Source organism: Hakea prostrata, chromosome 3 (assembly GCF_041222555.1).
Source record: "Hakea prostrata isolate BN-2017 chromosome 3, UWA_Hpros_2, whole genome shotgun sequence".
In the NCBI taxonomy this organism is placed as follows: Eukaryota; Viridiplantae; Streptophyta; class Magnoliopsida; order Proteales; family Proteaceae; genus Hakea; species Hakea prostrata.
The window spans coordinates 67,076,069-67,091,839 of NC_142602.1; the positions used below are offsets into that span (position 1 = coordinate 67,076,069).

A 15,771-nucleotide genomic window follows, 5' to 3' on the forward strand; every position below is an offset into this window, starting at 1 on the left:
CAAATTACATGAATCAAAATAAAAATCCAATATAACTAATATAGGCTGATGTAAGATCACTCTGTTTTGGTTTTCCCCTCCCATTATGACCTTTTAATCTGTATCTTCCATCACTCACTTAATATCACCCTTTGACCTTATGCAGATGTTCAGTATGCCAGGGAGATTACCAAGCTGAGGACAACCTCCAAACCCAAAAAGAAAAAAGAAAAGAAAACACCAATAATAATATCATATTGTTCAAAATTCAAATTTTACTCAAAATGGTTGCTCTCTTTTAATGGCAGCAGTTTTGAATGGGTAATAACTTCAAACGGCAAGCTGATTCCAAAGTGCCAAGTCAAGGCTTGGACTTGAAGCACTAAAATAAAGTCTTATTGCATTCTACTAATAAATCATGTGCTAGTCAATAATCACATGCTAACTCAAAATTAAAACATGTAGTACCAGTTCAATTAATCTAAACCAAAACAACTTAAACTATACTAGTTAAATATGTTAAGCTGATTAGCATCAAGTTCTATCTTGGTTCATCTTAAGCTTGGTTAGCAACAACCAAACTGCCATAGGAATCACTAGCAAGGTATGTGCAATCAAGCTCGTCATCAAGCAAGGCAATATGTTGCTCTATTTTGGGGAGGATGTAATTCACAAGGGGAAAATAACACAATGTAGAGGACGTGCAATCAATAGTAAAGAAATAGTTAGGGCAAACAACAACTTTCTTTCTTTGTGAAGTTATAGCCAATACAATCTTCCAAAATGTGCCAACAAAGATAGAGGGGAGGGGATACAAAAGGATGACCAAAAAAAAAAAAAAAAAAAGCAAACTGAATGCTTATCAAAATAGTCTAAGATACGCCATTAGTAGTAATTCAAAACAGGACACATCATTTAAGAAAGTTCATTCAAATCAACTCCTCCATCCCAATCATCCCACATTGTTTGAGCAAAGTGATGACGAAAATGTTCTGGATCAAAGGCAATGTCATCGTGAACTTCATGACTGGTAATGGGAGGGTCTCATCAGATTCTTCATCGGTTTCGGATCCTCACTTGAATTTGATTCTTCATCCTCCTAATCAAATAAGACTTCATCCTCTTTTTCAAAAGTGTTTTGATTAAGTAAAAAATTATGTAGAAGAACACAAGCTAAAACAATCTTCACTTGTGCTTTGAAAGGATATTCTGCTTGAACCCTCAAAATCTTGAAACGCCTCTTCAACAAACCAAAGGGTCGTTCAATGACATTTCGCACAGAAGAATGTCTCAAGTTAAACAGTTCTTTCAAATTTTTGGGTGATTCACAACAGTTCCTCCATTCTTTCAAATGGTACCGAGTACATTGATACAGTCTTAAGAAGCCCTTTCGATTAGGGAAGCCAACATCAACAAGAAAGAACTTCCCTTTAGGTACCGTTAGTTGACTTGGTCCTTGTCTATGTACGGCGTCATCCAAAACTCTTGAGTCCGAGGCTGAACCTTCCCAACCAGATAGGATATAGGTGAACTTGTGATTGTGATCGCATGCAGCCATGATATTTTGAGTAATATTTCCCTTGCTATCCCGATACCTTTTTTGCTCATCCACCACTACCATTGCAGGGACAAGGGATCCATCTATGGCACCAATGCAATCCTTGAAAAAAGGAAAATATTTAGCTCTATATTCCCTCGTGCATAGAGGCTTCAATAGTTCTGGATGCAATTTTATTATTGCATTCAAAACAAAATTGAAGTGTCAACTCACAGTCTCTCCAGAATGACTAAATTGGTGAGCAAGGTCACGATTCGAATGGTTGAGGCCAACTACTCTCAAAAACATCACCATTTGTTCCTCCAAACTGAGAAACCTACTATCGAACATGACACCCTTATCCCTCACCAATTGACACAAGTTGAAGTATACCTTTCTACTAAGCCTAGTTTGCTCTCGGCAAGTATGATCAGACACCCCAATGATTCTTTCTATCTCCTGTTGGCCACGAAGAGTCTCACCCCGATATGGAGCTCTACTTAGAAACAGTCTCTAAATCTTTTCCATTGCTAGGGCCACACCCATAATGACAAATATCACGGCTTTCCTCCGCCTCTGTCTCCTCAGTTCTTCACTCTGCCTCCTAAGGTGTTCATCATCCATTTTAATAGAGGTCTACAATTAATTTCTATAAATTAAAATTATATAGTATTCATATCACATTACCTTTCAAAGTAGTAATCATATAGTGACAGCAAGAGATCAAAGGAAAATGTTTCGTTGCAACCATAGTAATTACATATAACATAAGAGATCAAAGAAAAATGTTTCATTACAATCATAGTAGATTACATAGTCTAAATGCCATGGTTTCAATACAATATTAGGCATAATTACAATCCTTTATCCAAATACATACTATGATGTCCTAAAATTACCATCGCACTCTAACATTTGAAGAAATAGTACTACCACAATCAAAATCAAAACATTTTGGATCAGTCCTAGCTTTTTCTCCACTTCTTTCACTCTTTTCTTCAAAGCTCTCATCTCCACCTTCGCTACATCTTCTTCCTACCTTGTATTCATAAGAATTGTAGGATTGGATGTGCGAACTTGTTCTAGTGGTTCACACCACTTAAAGAAGCCACATCCGTTAGGAAAGGCTGCACAACATTGATATAGTCTGTTGGGATTTCGTGACGACCAACAATCCTAACTGGGGCTTGCTTCCCACATTTGCATTTTGTATTTGTATACTTCAAATACGAACTTGAACTTTCGTTAACACTAGAAGTTTACATCCTATAAATGCACAAACAAGTGGGAATACTAATACCTAAAATTTTTGTAAAAGAACAAATGCTATACTGGTGCAATGTGGCAAATATTATAACCTAACTTAGTTGCCTAAAATAACACATACAACACTGCTAATCTAGAGCAGCCAACCTGCTTTCAAGCAACTATATACGAGTAATATTAGCATTATGATATATGTGCTAGCAAAGCTGCTCCTAAATGTCCCAGCAAAGATGCTAGTAAACCTAATACAGGCAAAGGATAAATGTGCATAATCATAGCTGCAGGGGAAAAAAAGAGAGATTAAAGATACACAACTTTAAAAAACCAAAACATTACACTAAAACTAACTAATTGATGCTTCTATTCTGTATTATAACAGAGCATAGCTACAAAGCTTTAACAAACTATATTATGTAAAAGTATAACCAAATCTAGTAGAACCGTTGAAAACCAATTTATGGACTCACAATCCCAAGAAATGAGAATCCACATCAGGAATATTTGTAACTCTGTCTACAAATTTAAGCCAACATGATATTAAAAAAACCCTTAAACAATACAAAAATATCTCTTACACACAGATATCTACTATGAAGTATTATAAAGATATTTATAATTATGTTTAAACAAATAGGTTTAGTGTCATACAAAAGGATAGACAAAAAACAGCTCATATGTAAGTAGCCTACCCCTTGTTTTCAGAGATGCTGTTTCCAGAATTGGAACCCATGACCAAGCAATCAACAAGTGATAACTTGACAATGTGCCAAGCATGACCTTTCAAAACAACCACTTAATGCACAACAGTATTCTGAATCATTTCTATAAAACCTAATCAAATATAGAAGTTTTTGAAGAATTTGACTGCAAGTAGTATTCCAGAATTAACAAGGAATTTATGATTCATTTGAAAGCAGAACATCAAATTGATAGTATCATGGCATCTTGGTGACTCGAGGCGTTGGAGGGGGTGCATCCATGCATATGCAAGATGACCAATGATCCTAGAGCGATGCCTAGAAAACTATGAATAAGGAATCACAACCTGATCTGTGAAGCTGGAACACCACCAGTATCCCATCCTTGGAATTACCACAACAGCATTCTAAATCAACAGAACCAAAGGCAAAAGCCAAACTTTATTCATCAAGTTTGAACAAGGAATAGCCCTTGCATATGCTTAAATAGAAAATTCAAAACAGTTACCAAACTAGACCTAAAACTCCTCAAGCCAATAGCTAATTTTTTTGGGGTAGTCTAGTGGTGCTAAAATAACTAGACTGAAAAGAAAACAGTTTAAATCACTATAATAGCAATCAAAAAAATAAAGAAATAGGATTCAACAAAACTAATAAAGTAAATCTCTTATTCAATTTAAAGAACTGGGGGGAGGGGTTATTTTAACATATACCATCTGAGGTTTTTCGAAATACAGAAAAGATACTTCAGTTATGAAAAACTAAAATACCCCCTTGAAGTTTCAAAATGTTAAACAAAAATACCAACACCACTGACTTTTTTTTTGGTAATCAACACTTTCATTCAATTAAAAGAAAAAGAGTGAAACACCGGATCCAGGCTACAAAGATGCCGGATCCAGGAAGTGGATAAAGGCCAAAAAGTCATACTTGAAATGAACCTGGCTTCCTTGGCTAGAGAGTCAACAACATCATTCGACTCTCTAGAAACAAAAAGAAAATTACAACTTTGAAACTCATCACAGAGCTCCTTACATTCCTTAACCACCTTTGTAACATGAAATGGTCCATGTGGATTCAAACCCACTAATAGTTGCTGGAGTCCTAGGCAATCAGTTACTATCTCCACTTGTTGGATATGTAAACTTTGAGCCCAAAGGATTGCTTCCTTTACAGCAAGAGCTTCACCTTCCATTGCTGATATAGCTGTAAGTGGGATGGAGACAAGTAGCCATGACCTTGGTTTGGTAAGCTGCAATAAATCCCACTCCACCTCGCTTCTGAATTTTTGTCATATGCTGCATCACAATATACAACCCAAGCGTTATGAGATGGCTGCTCAAAATGTATATGTGGTGAAGAGCTGCAAGATTGAGGTTCGTTGGTGCCTTGTATTTTCCAAAATTCTTGGAAAACGAATCTTGCTCGTTTCATCACATCAAGAGGAGTTAGTTGCTATCGCCCAAAAATCTTTTCATTTCTTGCAAGCCAGAGGTGCCAACAAATGAAGGAAAATTGACATAGTACCTCTCTACTTTGTACCTTTGATTGAAACATGTAATGAGTCCAATGTTGCAGCAAGGTAGGCAAAGAGAGATTTTGAATGTTGAAAATAAATTCAAAACCATTTGCACACCATACAGCTTTAGAGAAAGGACATGTAAATAGAAGTTCACATGATTCCAATGGTTCCACACACCATTTGTAGCTGGCTTCGACTTTGATTTGCCTTCTTCTAAGATTTTCAGCAGTGATAATTCCTTCAAAGACATACTCGATATAGGAAGTTTCGTATTTTGGGCAATGTGTTGCGGTTCCATAGGCGCTTCCAATCTTTCACACCCATATCTTCCCGCTTTCTTCGCCTTGAAGAGGATGGTTGAAGTGTCATTAATTGATCCCTCTTATTGAGTAATAAATGGTAGGCTGACTTTGTAGAAAAGAGTCCATTTGTAGCTGCTGCCCAAAATACTTTATCTTCTCTATGAATTAGAGAAAGGTTAATTTTCTTGATTGCGGCAATTTCTGCTTGGCTGAAAAATTGTTGTAAAAGATCATCCTTTCATCTTCTTTGATGTGCATCAATAAGATCTTCCACCATCATAATTGGAGAATGAAGTGGTTGTTGGGATAGCACTTTAAAGTTTGGTAAAGAAGGTATCCAATTATCACGCCATATATTGATTTAAGTTCCATTACCCACCTTCCAACATAAGCCATCAAGAAGTACTTCCCTGCCCACTAAAATGCTTTTCCATGCCCAAGATGTTCCATGTCCATGCCTTGCTTCCAAGAACTCATTATTGGGAAAATATATGGCTTTCATAAAGCGTGCCCACAAGGACCCAAGATCATACCACAATCGCCATGCCACCTTGCCAAGAAGAGCCCTATTATGTAATATTGGATCATGAAGACCCAACCCCCTTTTTCTTTGGATCTACATAGTCTAGTCCAAGAGATCCAATGTACTTTATGCTCATCACCTTGTTGACCCCATATACCATTTGCCATAGCCTTTCGAACTTGATCATGATGGGAAGCTGGTAAGTGATCGTGTCGCTAACCAATCAAAAATAAAATCCTATACTAATCTAGCAAGCAGAAAGTACGGGGTCGAACTATGGGGAACTAAAAGGCTAAGTCACTAAGACTGAATTCAATAAAACAAAATTTAAACTAAATCTACTAACTAATGTAAAACGTTAACTTTGAATATGTGAAGATCTTTGGGATTTCGAATCCCCAATGCTTTTCCCTAACCAATATAACCCTATAATTCAAAGTAAATTAGGGATGGTCTTCCTAGATATGCCCTATCTTCACAAGACTATCGTCCTTCGCGGAAGCTTAGCACGCTTAGTTCGTTGAGTTATAGAACATCTTTGGCCAAACTCAAACACAATCAACTAGAAAAGATTTAACAATCAAATTAATGAAATAAGCATGGTTCATCTACATCCCAAAGAAAAGGAACTAGCTACTCATTATCACAAAGTTCATAAGAAAAATAAAGATGAAACATAAGTAGAGAGAGAGAGAGAGAGAGAGATGTGGTCTTCTTCTTCAGCAATAAGAGAGATGAGAGCCGCATTCGCCGTCTTCTTTTCTGTGGTTGGCTTCTCTTTTATGTCTCCCGCACACAATGAATCTCTTCTCTTTACCCGTAGATTCGACCTTTATTCTTTCGGATTTTGGAAAAACTCAAAACTGAATAGTTGTAGATATTTTTAATATCATTCCATAGCATCTTCAATCATCGACATCCAAGCTAATACGAGAGAGATATGCCCAAAATACTGAAGGTAGGTCTGTTTACCCGATTTTCAGATTTATTACCAATTTTGTTCCTTAGATCTCCACCTCTTTCCAATTTGGCTAAGATCTCATTTTTCATGATTTCTTGGGCAGCAAGGTTGAATGCCATGATTTAAAATCCACCACTATCTAATATATTTGCCAACTTTACTCCATATTATCTCTAATATCCAAAATCACCTTATTCATGAAAAATACACAAAAATACTCAATTAGCTCTCTTTAATTAAATAAGTATGGGGAATTAAATCAAATAAATAATGGTAAATGCATGCTTATCAGTAAGCTAAAGTGTGAAGCAGCATAAGTAGACAGTGATCCTGCCACAGACTTAACCATAGTGACCCTTCCCTCTACTGATAATAATGTGTTCTTCCATCCTTTAATTCTAGCACAGGTCTTTTCTGTTAAGTCCTTGAATACCTCCGATTTGGACACTCCAAATTCAGTTGGTAAGCCAAGATATTTACCTGGTCCAGCTCCATATTTAACCTTGAGGACTCGTGAAAACCATGCCTTGAACTGACGTGGAGTGTTAGGACTAAATGTCAAGCAGGATTTTTGTAGATTTATGGCTTGTCCACTAGCTTTGCAATAGACATCAAGACATTGTTTCAAATTGCATATTTTATCCAGATTGACTTCCGAAAAAAGTAAGCAATCATCAGCAAACAATAAATGAGAGATTGGTGAAGCTCTATTTTTAACTCGAATCCCCTGTACCCTTTTGTTATCCTCCTCATAATGAATGATAGAGGAAAGAACTTGAGAACACAATATAAACAAGTACGGGGAGAGTGGGTCACCTTGTCGGATGCCATGGGAAGGTTGAAACTCGCCCCTTTTGGCACCATTCACTAACAGAGAGTATGTGACTGATGTTACACATGACAACCATTTCGATCCATACTGTAGAAAAACCCATTTTCACCAATGTTGCACGTATAAATGGCCATTCCAAGCGATCGTATGCCTTCATCATGTCGATCTTCAAAGCTAGGAACTTACGCTCTCCACGTTTCCTCTAATGGATGTAGTGAAATAGTTCATGCGCAATGAAGACATTATCTGAGATGATTCTGTCCGGTACATATGCCGATTGCATGGGTGAAATGATCGGTCCAAGACACACCTTCAATCTCATAGCCATGATTTTAGAGATCAAATGCACTATGACTCCACAGAGACTGATTGGACGATATTGGTTTACCAATTCTGGGCACCGTGTCTTAGGAATGAGACACACCAAGGTCCGGTTGAGAGCTTTGCTGAGAGAACCTATTTGAAAAAACTCAAAAATGACATTCAAGATTTCAGGTTTAGTATTGTAAAATCCAGCCCAAACCTAACTAGGACACCCTATTTGTTTTGGGATAAAGAAAGACTTGTTTAATGTTAGACCTTGAAGTCGGACTCTATTTTCAATGTTGTTATCCTTGAAAGCCTTAGGAGGCCATGTCTGGCCTTATCCTTACCTTGACCCGGCCCGAAATCTGTTATGTTTGTAGGTCCGAAGACCCGTTGGGGAAAAAGAGACTTGTGGACCCTTTTGTTTGATGATTTGGTGTCGGAGCCCAAGCCCATGGACATTGACAATGATGCCCCTCACTTGAGAGCATTGTCAGTGTTAGTTTTGAATCTGCGCACCAAAGAGGGGTGAATTAGTTGAAATACCTAATGAACTCCTGTGCTCAATCCGAATATATTTCCCAAAACTAGACTTCTTGATGGACTTGTAGGAGAAAACCCCACTCAATTTGACCCCATATAGCCCTCCAAATCCCTGTTCGAAGTTGCTGAACTATTCCTGAAAATTCTGTTGAAACTACTATTGGTCGATACCATCAACCCAAGGTATCGACCAACAAGCCCATATTCGAATAAAAAGGTGCTTTTTGGATATTCCTTCCTCCTTTTAAGTGAAACCTTGAACCTAAATCACTATTTCACTCATTTCAACATCTGAGAACGTGGGAAAGCTCCTCTAAGCCTCCTCCTTGGCTTGGGTGTTGATCTTCTTCAAGAATCATTGTCTCTCTTCTCTAATCTCTTCTCCAAGGTATGTAATCTCTCACTCTCTCTCTAATATACTTCTACCTCATCTTGTTCTTGCTACTGAGTTCATGAAGAAGGTGCTGCAACCTTGCAACCACCTCTTCTACAAGCTCTTTTGCTTTGATTAAACCTCTCTTCACCCTTTCCATGCTATGATTCTCATACATGATGTTCTTGCTTTTTTTATTTTGATTTTTCTCTTCTTTACAACATGAATTCATCTCTTAATCTGATTTTCTCTTTCAATTAGGTCTGATTATATGTTAGTATGTATCTCTAATCTATTGCCCATCATTCCCTTAATTGAATTCCAAAGTTCTCTTGCAATTGCAATTGATTTCATTGAAGAACATGATTCTTGCAAGTTTGAACCTAAGGTTTCAAATTGAGGGTTTTCAATTTGACCATTAGATCATGTTAATTCTTGCTGCGTAGTCTCCTGCTACTGTTCCTAGCATCCCCTCCAAGTTTTGTATCGATCCGAGACCTGAAAGACCAATTTTGGGCCAAAACCCAAAAACCCAGCTTGCTGTCCGAGATTCTTTTGGTCAATGCTTGTTAGTCGATATTATCGACCCAATGTATCGACCAACAGAGTTGCTGTCAACAACTTTTGCCCAGTTTTGATTCGTTCGATCTCCGATTGTTCTAATTTCTTCTCTAATCCTTCATGTATGTTTGTTTAGGGCTTTAAGACTATAATTGGACCATTCTCTTGTGACTTCGGATCATCTTCTTCACAACTTGAGGTAAGGACGGTTATTGCCATATAACATAGACTGTATGACTTTTACACTGTTGTTGATAACTTAGTAGACTTAACTTAGTAATTGATTTTAGACATCATATGACTACTGTAGTTACCTTATGACAATAGCACCATGCTTAATTACTTGGTTTATCATGTTTACTTATTCTTGTCATTTATTTATACACTGTATTATGAGATGTTATGACATGTTTTCAATATGATTATGTATTGTTGATATGTAATGGATGGAAATAAGCATGTGATTGCTTAGGTATGATTTGGGATTGGGGAGTGCCCTACTGGTACTTCTGTCCTTCAACATCGGAGGGAATAGTATGGGATGTTCTTCGAAGATGCCCATCGACGCTTTCCCTGGTTATTGGATGATATACATAGGACTTGTCTAGTGGTGTTTGGCTAGGATGTCCCCTGTCATATCGACTCGATTCGGAAGGGCATTGAGACCGAACGACCTGTGATAGTAGTGTGGATTTGTGGGCGCTCAAGACCGGTAACCACTCCATGAGAGGACATAAATTGCATTGCGGATACCCGAAAGGGGCCATTTATTGTTAGGGTTGCAAATGGCTAGACTTGGGCTCACGGGCACTCAAGACCGATGAAATGATCCGTGAGGGGACGTGAGAGCTTCCCGTCTACTATTTGTGGATGACCAATAGGGTTGATGAGTCCGGTGAGTAATATCCGTGACTCTAGTGTGAAGGATACCGAAAAGGATCCCGAGAGGGGAGGAATGGACGTATCTGGAACTGACATGATATGACTAAGTAGATGAATTGCATTGGGCTAGGCTTTACCTTGACATGCGCTAATATTTTAGACCAAATGGTGATGTGAGAGAGTGGTGACCGAAACCCCAACCATGGATTTGTCCAAGAGGGATGCAGGACCCAATTCCCCCCGGTGATGAGTGATTGAGACTACCTAAAGAAGTATGGTGATATGACTTAAAACATGTCTACCATAGAGACCAGCATACTTAGAGTTAGAATCATATATCATCATTGTCTCGTATCATATTGCATCATGCTATGCTGTGCATCATATGATTTATGTTATTATGGAATAACTTTCCTTGCCACTCCTTTTTGTAACATATTTTGTTAGACTTTTCTGCAGGTACTACTACTGTTGACTGTGACGGTCAACACTTTGAAGACTAAGTTGGTGACTCATACCACTTTGGCTACGGTGACTACATCGGTGAAGGCTATCAGTTCAAGACTCATTTTTGTCAGGAGTAGATTCCGGTCTGGCTTAGTTTCTTATGATTATGTTATTGACGAGACATTGTATAAGTTAGAAGAACTGTAACTTAGTTGCTTACCTTTTTATTTCCCTTCTTTGGAGATCTGGTTATAATCTTTACCTTATTTCGATCTACCTTCCGCACACGTTTGTAGAGTATATTTCCGCTATACTCTATAGTTGTCTTTTGATTTGGTACTTGTTATTCTGCACTCTGATGTTCTTTGTGATCCTTCTATGATTATTTCTTAACTTTTATTATGAGATTACTTGAATACCATAATTTGTTCTTGCTTTTGATTATATTATTGTGCTAATTGGATATGATCGTTCCTAAACTGGATATGTTGGGCTGTGGATCACTCCCGAGTAACCTAGATAGGGTACCCCCTGGGTGGATTTATGGCGGGATGTGACAAGTATCCTGCCAAAAAGTTTGAAAAAATGTGGGAGGGAATCCATCAGAACCAAGGGATTTTAAAGGACCCATTTCCTTTAGTGCTGTATGTATTTCCTCTTCAGAGGGGGTGGCCATCAAAATTTGATTTGCAGTATCGGAAATGATTGGTTGGATATGCTGTAGAGCAGTTTGAAGATCAGCATCATGTACTCCTTCAGTTGTAACCACATCACTGAAATGATTGATTAACCCTTCATACACTTCTTCAATAGATTGAGACCATTCACCATCCAATTTTTTAAGTTTCAAGATGCGGTTGTGTTGCCTTCGTGAGATGGTTGATGCATGAAAAAATGAGGAGTTCCGATCACCTTCTCAAATCCATGAAATGCGCGATTTCTGCAAGCAAAGAGTGTCTTCTCTCGCTGAGTTGTTCTTCTAATTCATTTTGCACATCAAATTCTGCTCTTCCAGTCAACAGATTAACCCCATTAGTTTGAATACTAATAAGCTCAAGCTTCAACCGTGATATGTTAGTTTGAATATGGCCATACACCTCCTTGTTCCATATCAAAAGTTGGTCCCGGCAGGTATTTAATTTTTCTCTTACTACTTTTGCTGGTGCACCATTAATAGGCAGAGCCCATCTAATTACAGCTTTACATCGATCATCATGTAGCCATGCCGCCTCAAAACGGAAAGGTTTTGTTCCTTTAAATTTTCCACCCTCCATATCCAATAGCAAAGGATTGTGATCAGACACGAAGGCCGGTTTGAAGAAAACAACAGCATCAGTGAAACTAACTCTCCAAGTTGGGTTAGCTAAGGCACGGTCGAGACGTACCCAAGCAGTTGCGTCTCCTAATCTTCGATTTGTCCAAGTATATGTAGGGCCATTATAACCAAGATCCAGTAAATGACACAGATCAATCATGTTCTTAAAAGCCTCTGTATCTCGACCACCACGGAGAGCACCTCCCTTCTTTTCAACCCAGCTTAGGGGAGAGTTAAAATCACCCAAACAACACCATGCCTGAAAGCGATTCGTGCCTAATGCAATAAGCTGATCCCACACTTGTTGTCTTTGATTTCTCAATGGGTCACCATACACAAATGTAAAAAAAAGATTTTTTACCATTTGGAAACTGCACAACTATATCAATTATGTGTTTATTTGCCAAAAGCACAATAATATGTAGAACTTTAGACCAATACAAAATTAAACTTCCTGATGTACCAACCGAATTCACAACATGACAGTGATCAAATTTGAATGCTCGTTTCAACCGTTGAGCAGTATTGTTGTCACATTTAGATTCCATAAGAAATACCATTTCAGGGGAGTCAGACCTGATAAGGTTCCTTAGAGCTCGAACTATTCGTGGATTCCCCATTCCACGACAGTTCCAAGACAGTAGTTTCATGGCTTCCTTGGTGACTGCAGCTCCCCAGTCACTACGGATCTAATGTTAAAAAAATGCCCAGGTAATGAGTGGTTGGCATTTTTGACCTCTTGACAGATAGAGATAGCTATGTCTTTCATCATCTGCTTCCGTGGACGTCCACGTTTGGCTTTCTTGGCTGGTTTTGATGTCTCTCAATAGTCAAGGATTTTTGAAGCCTCAACGTTTCTGGCAACACACGATGAGTATATTTCTTTTGTTGGGTTGAAGAAGTATGAATGGGTAGATTTGGTATAGGTTGGAGTGGATTGGAGGATGAAATATGCTGGTTTATAGGTAAGTTGGGTTGGCTTAATGGAGTTTGAATGGGCTCAAGTGGATATGGGCCGTGACAAGGATTTTGGGTAGGTAAAGAAGGATGATGTATTTTGAGCTGGGTTTGGAAGGGTGTTGGGTCATTTAGAGATGGGCCTAATCCAGTTCATATTGGTCCATGAGAAGAGCATTAATATTTTTAGGTATAAGAGATGGGCTAATGGAATGATGGGTAGTGGATGGGAGACGGGGGGTATTGCTGGATGGAGGTTTGGGCACGTGTACAAGATTGTCATGTGGTCCTGGTGTAATGGAAAAGCATGCCATATGGTGAAGCAAGGACAAAACATCCTCTGAATGCTGCGGGCAATAAGCCAGATAGGTTTGAATATGAGGTGGAATGGAGAGAGAAGAATCAAAAGCAGGGGATTCATGTTGTACTATTTGGTTGTGGTTGATATTTGCAGAGATTATGCCGTTGAGATTACCTTTATCAATTTCTTCTCCAGCAAGAATTCTTCTTCTATTCGTCGGTGATTGGCCATGTATAAAGGATTGATCAGATACTGTCTCAGGTTGGCAGACTGTGTACCAGAGTTCTGCAGAAGCTCATCTTCTTGTCGGTTCTCTTCTCTAACTCCGGCAGCCGTGAAAGTAGAAGTTTGGCTTGAACCTTCCTGGTGGTGACTATCAAATAGGATCACTTGAACTCGATGGGACAAACGTATATCCGGTGATTGTCCACGTTGTGCTAGGCCCCATTTCCCTTTCGGAGTACCATCACAGGCATGAGGATTAAGACACTCATGTAAATGGTGATGCGCACGAACATCATTGAAGAGCTTTGGACATCTACCTTCTTCATGACCCAAAATAGAACAATAAAAGCAAAATAAAGGTAGCCATTCAAACTTAATTTCCACAGGAAGAGGCTGGAATTCAGGACGACGAACAACAATTTGGAATTTGAGAGGTTTCTGCACGTCCACCTTAACTCGCACTCTTACATATTGGATTCTAGTGCCAAATTGTAACCCATCGATGATCATATACTTCAGAGGCTCCCCAATTTTCTTTGCAAGAGTAAAAATGGTGTTATAATCTCGTAGTTCGATAGGAATGCCGTGGATTTGAATCCAGAATTCACAGTGATAGAAACTCCACCATTTTTCATTGTTCCACCTCTCCAGGATGAGTAAATCACCGGATACTGACCAAGGACCCTCATCTATAACATTCCGGAGATCCATTTCATGTTGAAATTCAAACATATACCGACGTTCGTCCAAGGGAGAAATCTCAACTTTGAATCTGGGATTCCATGCTTTGATTAAGCCTTCAGCAACAGCTTGCTTCCTATATTGTTTCCCATCTTGTATCAGACCAACAAGAGTAGTATTCTTCAACAATACATCGAGTGCCATGGTTATCATCAAGAAAGACATCATCATCGGAGTGCTCAGAGTTGTCGATAGAGGCAGGGGAGTGTGAGAGTTGTCGATAGAGGCAGGGGTTGGGTGGATTCCATTGGATAGATGTTGTTATCAGAGGTAAAGTTCACGCACATGGCGGAGGTAAACAGAGACTTCACACACACACAAAAAATAGCTTCTATTCTTTTCTGACTAAATTGCCATCCCTTTCACCTTTTTTTATTTAATTTAGAATTCATATTTTAATTAAAAAAAGTAGAATCAGATGGCAAATATTTCCCATAATTCACAACACCAAAGTCTTGAAAAACAGATTTTGAACTTTCTAATTAATGAGATAAATCATTCTCAACCAAGTAGTTAAGTAAGATAATAAACTTGAAAAACAGCATTTATAGGTACATGTTGTGCTCAATGGTTACAGCCTACATCAACAAGGAGAAGAACTGGGATCATTGCTTGGTATATCTTTTTTTGGAAAAGAAAAAGGACAATGAAAACCAATAAAAGGAATGAATGAAATACGAGAGCTAGAACTTTAGAACCGTAGTTAGACGAAGAAAAACGTCTAGAATAGGCAATGCAGGCTGGGCTGACACAGCAGGTAGAAGTGCTTCACACGATGGGAAGCACACACGGACACAAATAGATATTTATAAAGATAGATGATAGATGCAGGAGACAAAGAAGAAGCACAATTTGTACCTCTGATTTGCTAGAAGAAAAACTCGTTTTGCAGATGATTTCCAAGAATAAACTCCTTATGCTCCAAAACCCTACCTGAGAAAATACATCAGATAAATAGAATACAAAAAAATAAAAAATTAGAAGATGAAGAACAATAGCTAAAGCTCACCTTCAAGCTTCAAAACCAAGCCAACCAACACCTTCAGCGAGAAAAATGAAGCTCTACTAAAGAAAACATATCAGAGAAAATGAGGGAAAAAAACAAACAGAAGACTTGACAAATATAAGCTTTAAACCTCACTTCAAGAGTTGAATAAGAACAACAAACAACTCACCTGAAGACTGTTGGAAACTGTTGTTGAAAGAGAAGAGTCATCCGAGAGAGAAGTCGTTCTAGAGAGAGAAGAGTTTTGCAGTGAGCGCCGTTCAAGAGGAGAAGATTTTGTTCGTTCCAGAGGATCTTCTATTTCGTTCGTTCGAAGTGTTGCAGTGAAGCGCTGTTCTAGTTCGAGAGAGTCGTCGTTCCATCAAAATGAAATCCACTCATTCAAGGGTTTTTATAGGTAAGTCTCATTCCATTCATTTCACCCTAAACCCTGGATTCCACCCATTCACGTTTTTAGGCTATATTTTGAAATGGGTGGATTTATAAATCGGGTC

At 38.4% G+C, this 15,771-nt stretch overlaps 1 protein-coding gene across 1 annotated transcript; it reads right to left on the minus strand.

Moving 5' to 3' along the window:
* Window positions 1-11,640: 11,640 nt before the first annotated feature.
* Window positions 11,641-14,415, minus strand: LOC149022831 (uncharacterized). The gene is made up of 3 exons (XM_089147711.1): window positions 13,480-14,415; window positions 12,515-12,736; window positions 11,641-12,426 (listed from the first exon to the last, which is right to left on the minus strand). The coding sequence occupies exons 1-3, from the start codon at window positions 14,413-14,415 to the stop codon at window positions 11,641-11,643; spliced, it is 1,944 nt and encodes a 647-aa protein (XP_089003837.1).
* Between the last annotated feature and the right edge of the window lie 1,356 nt (window positions 14,416-15,771).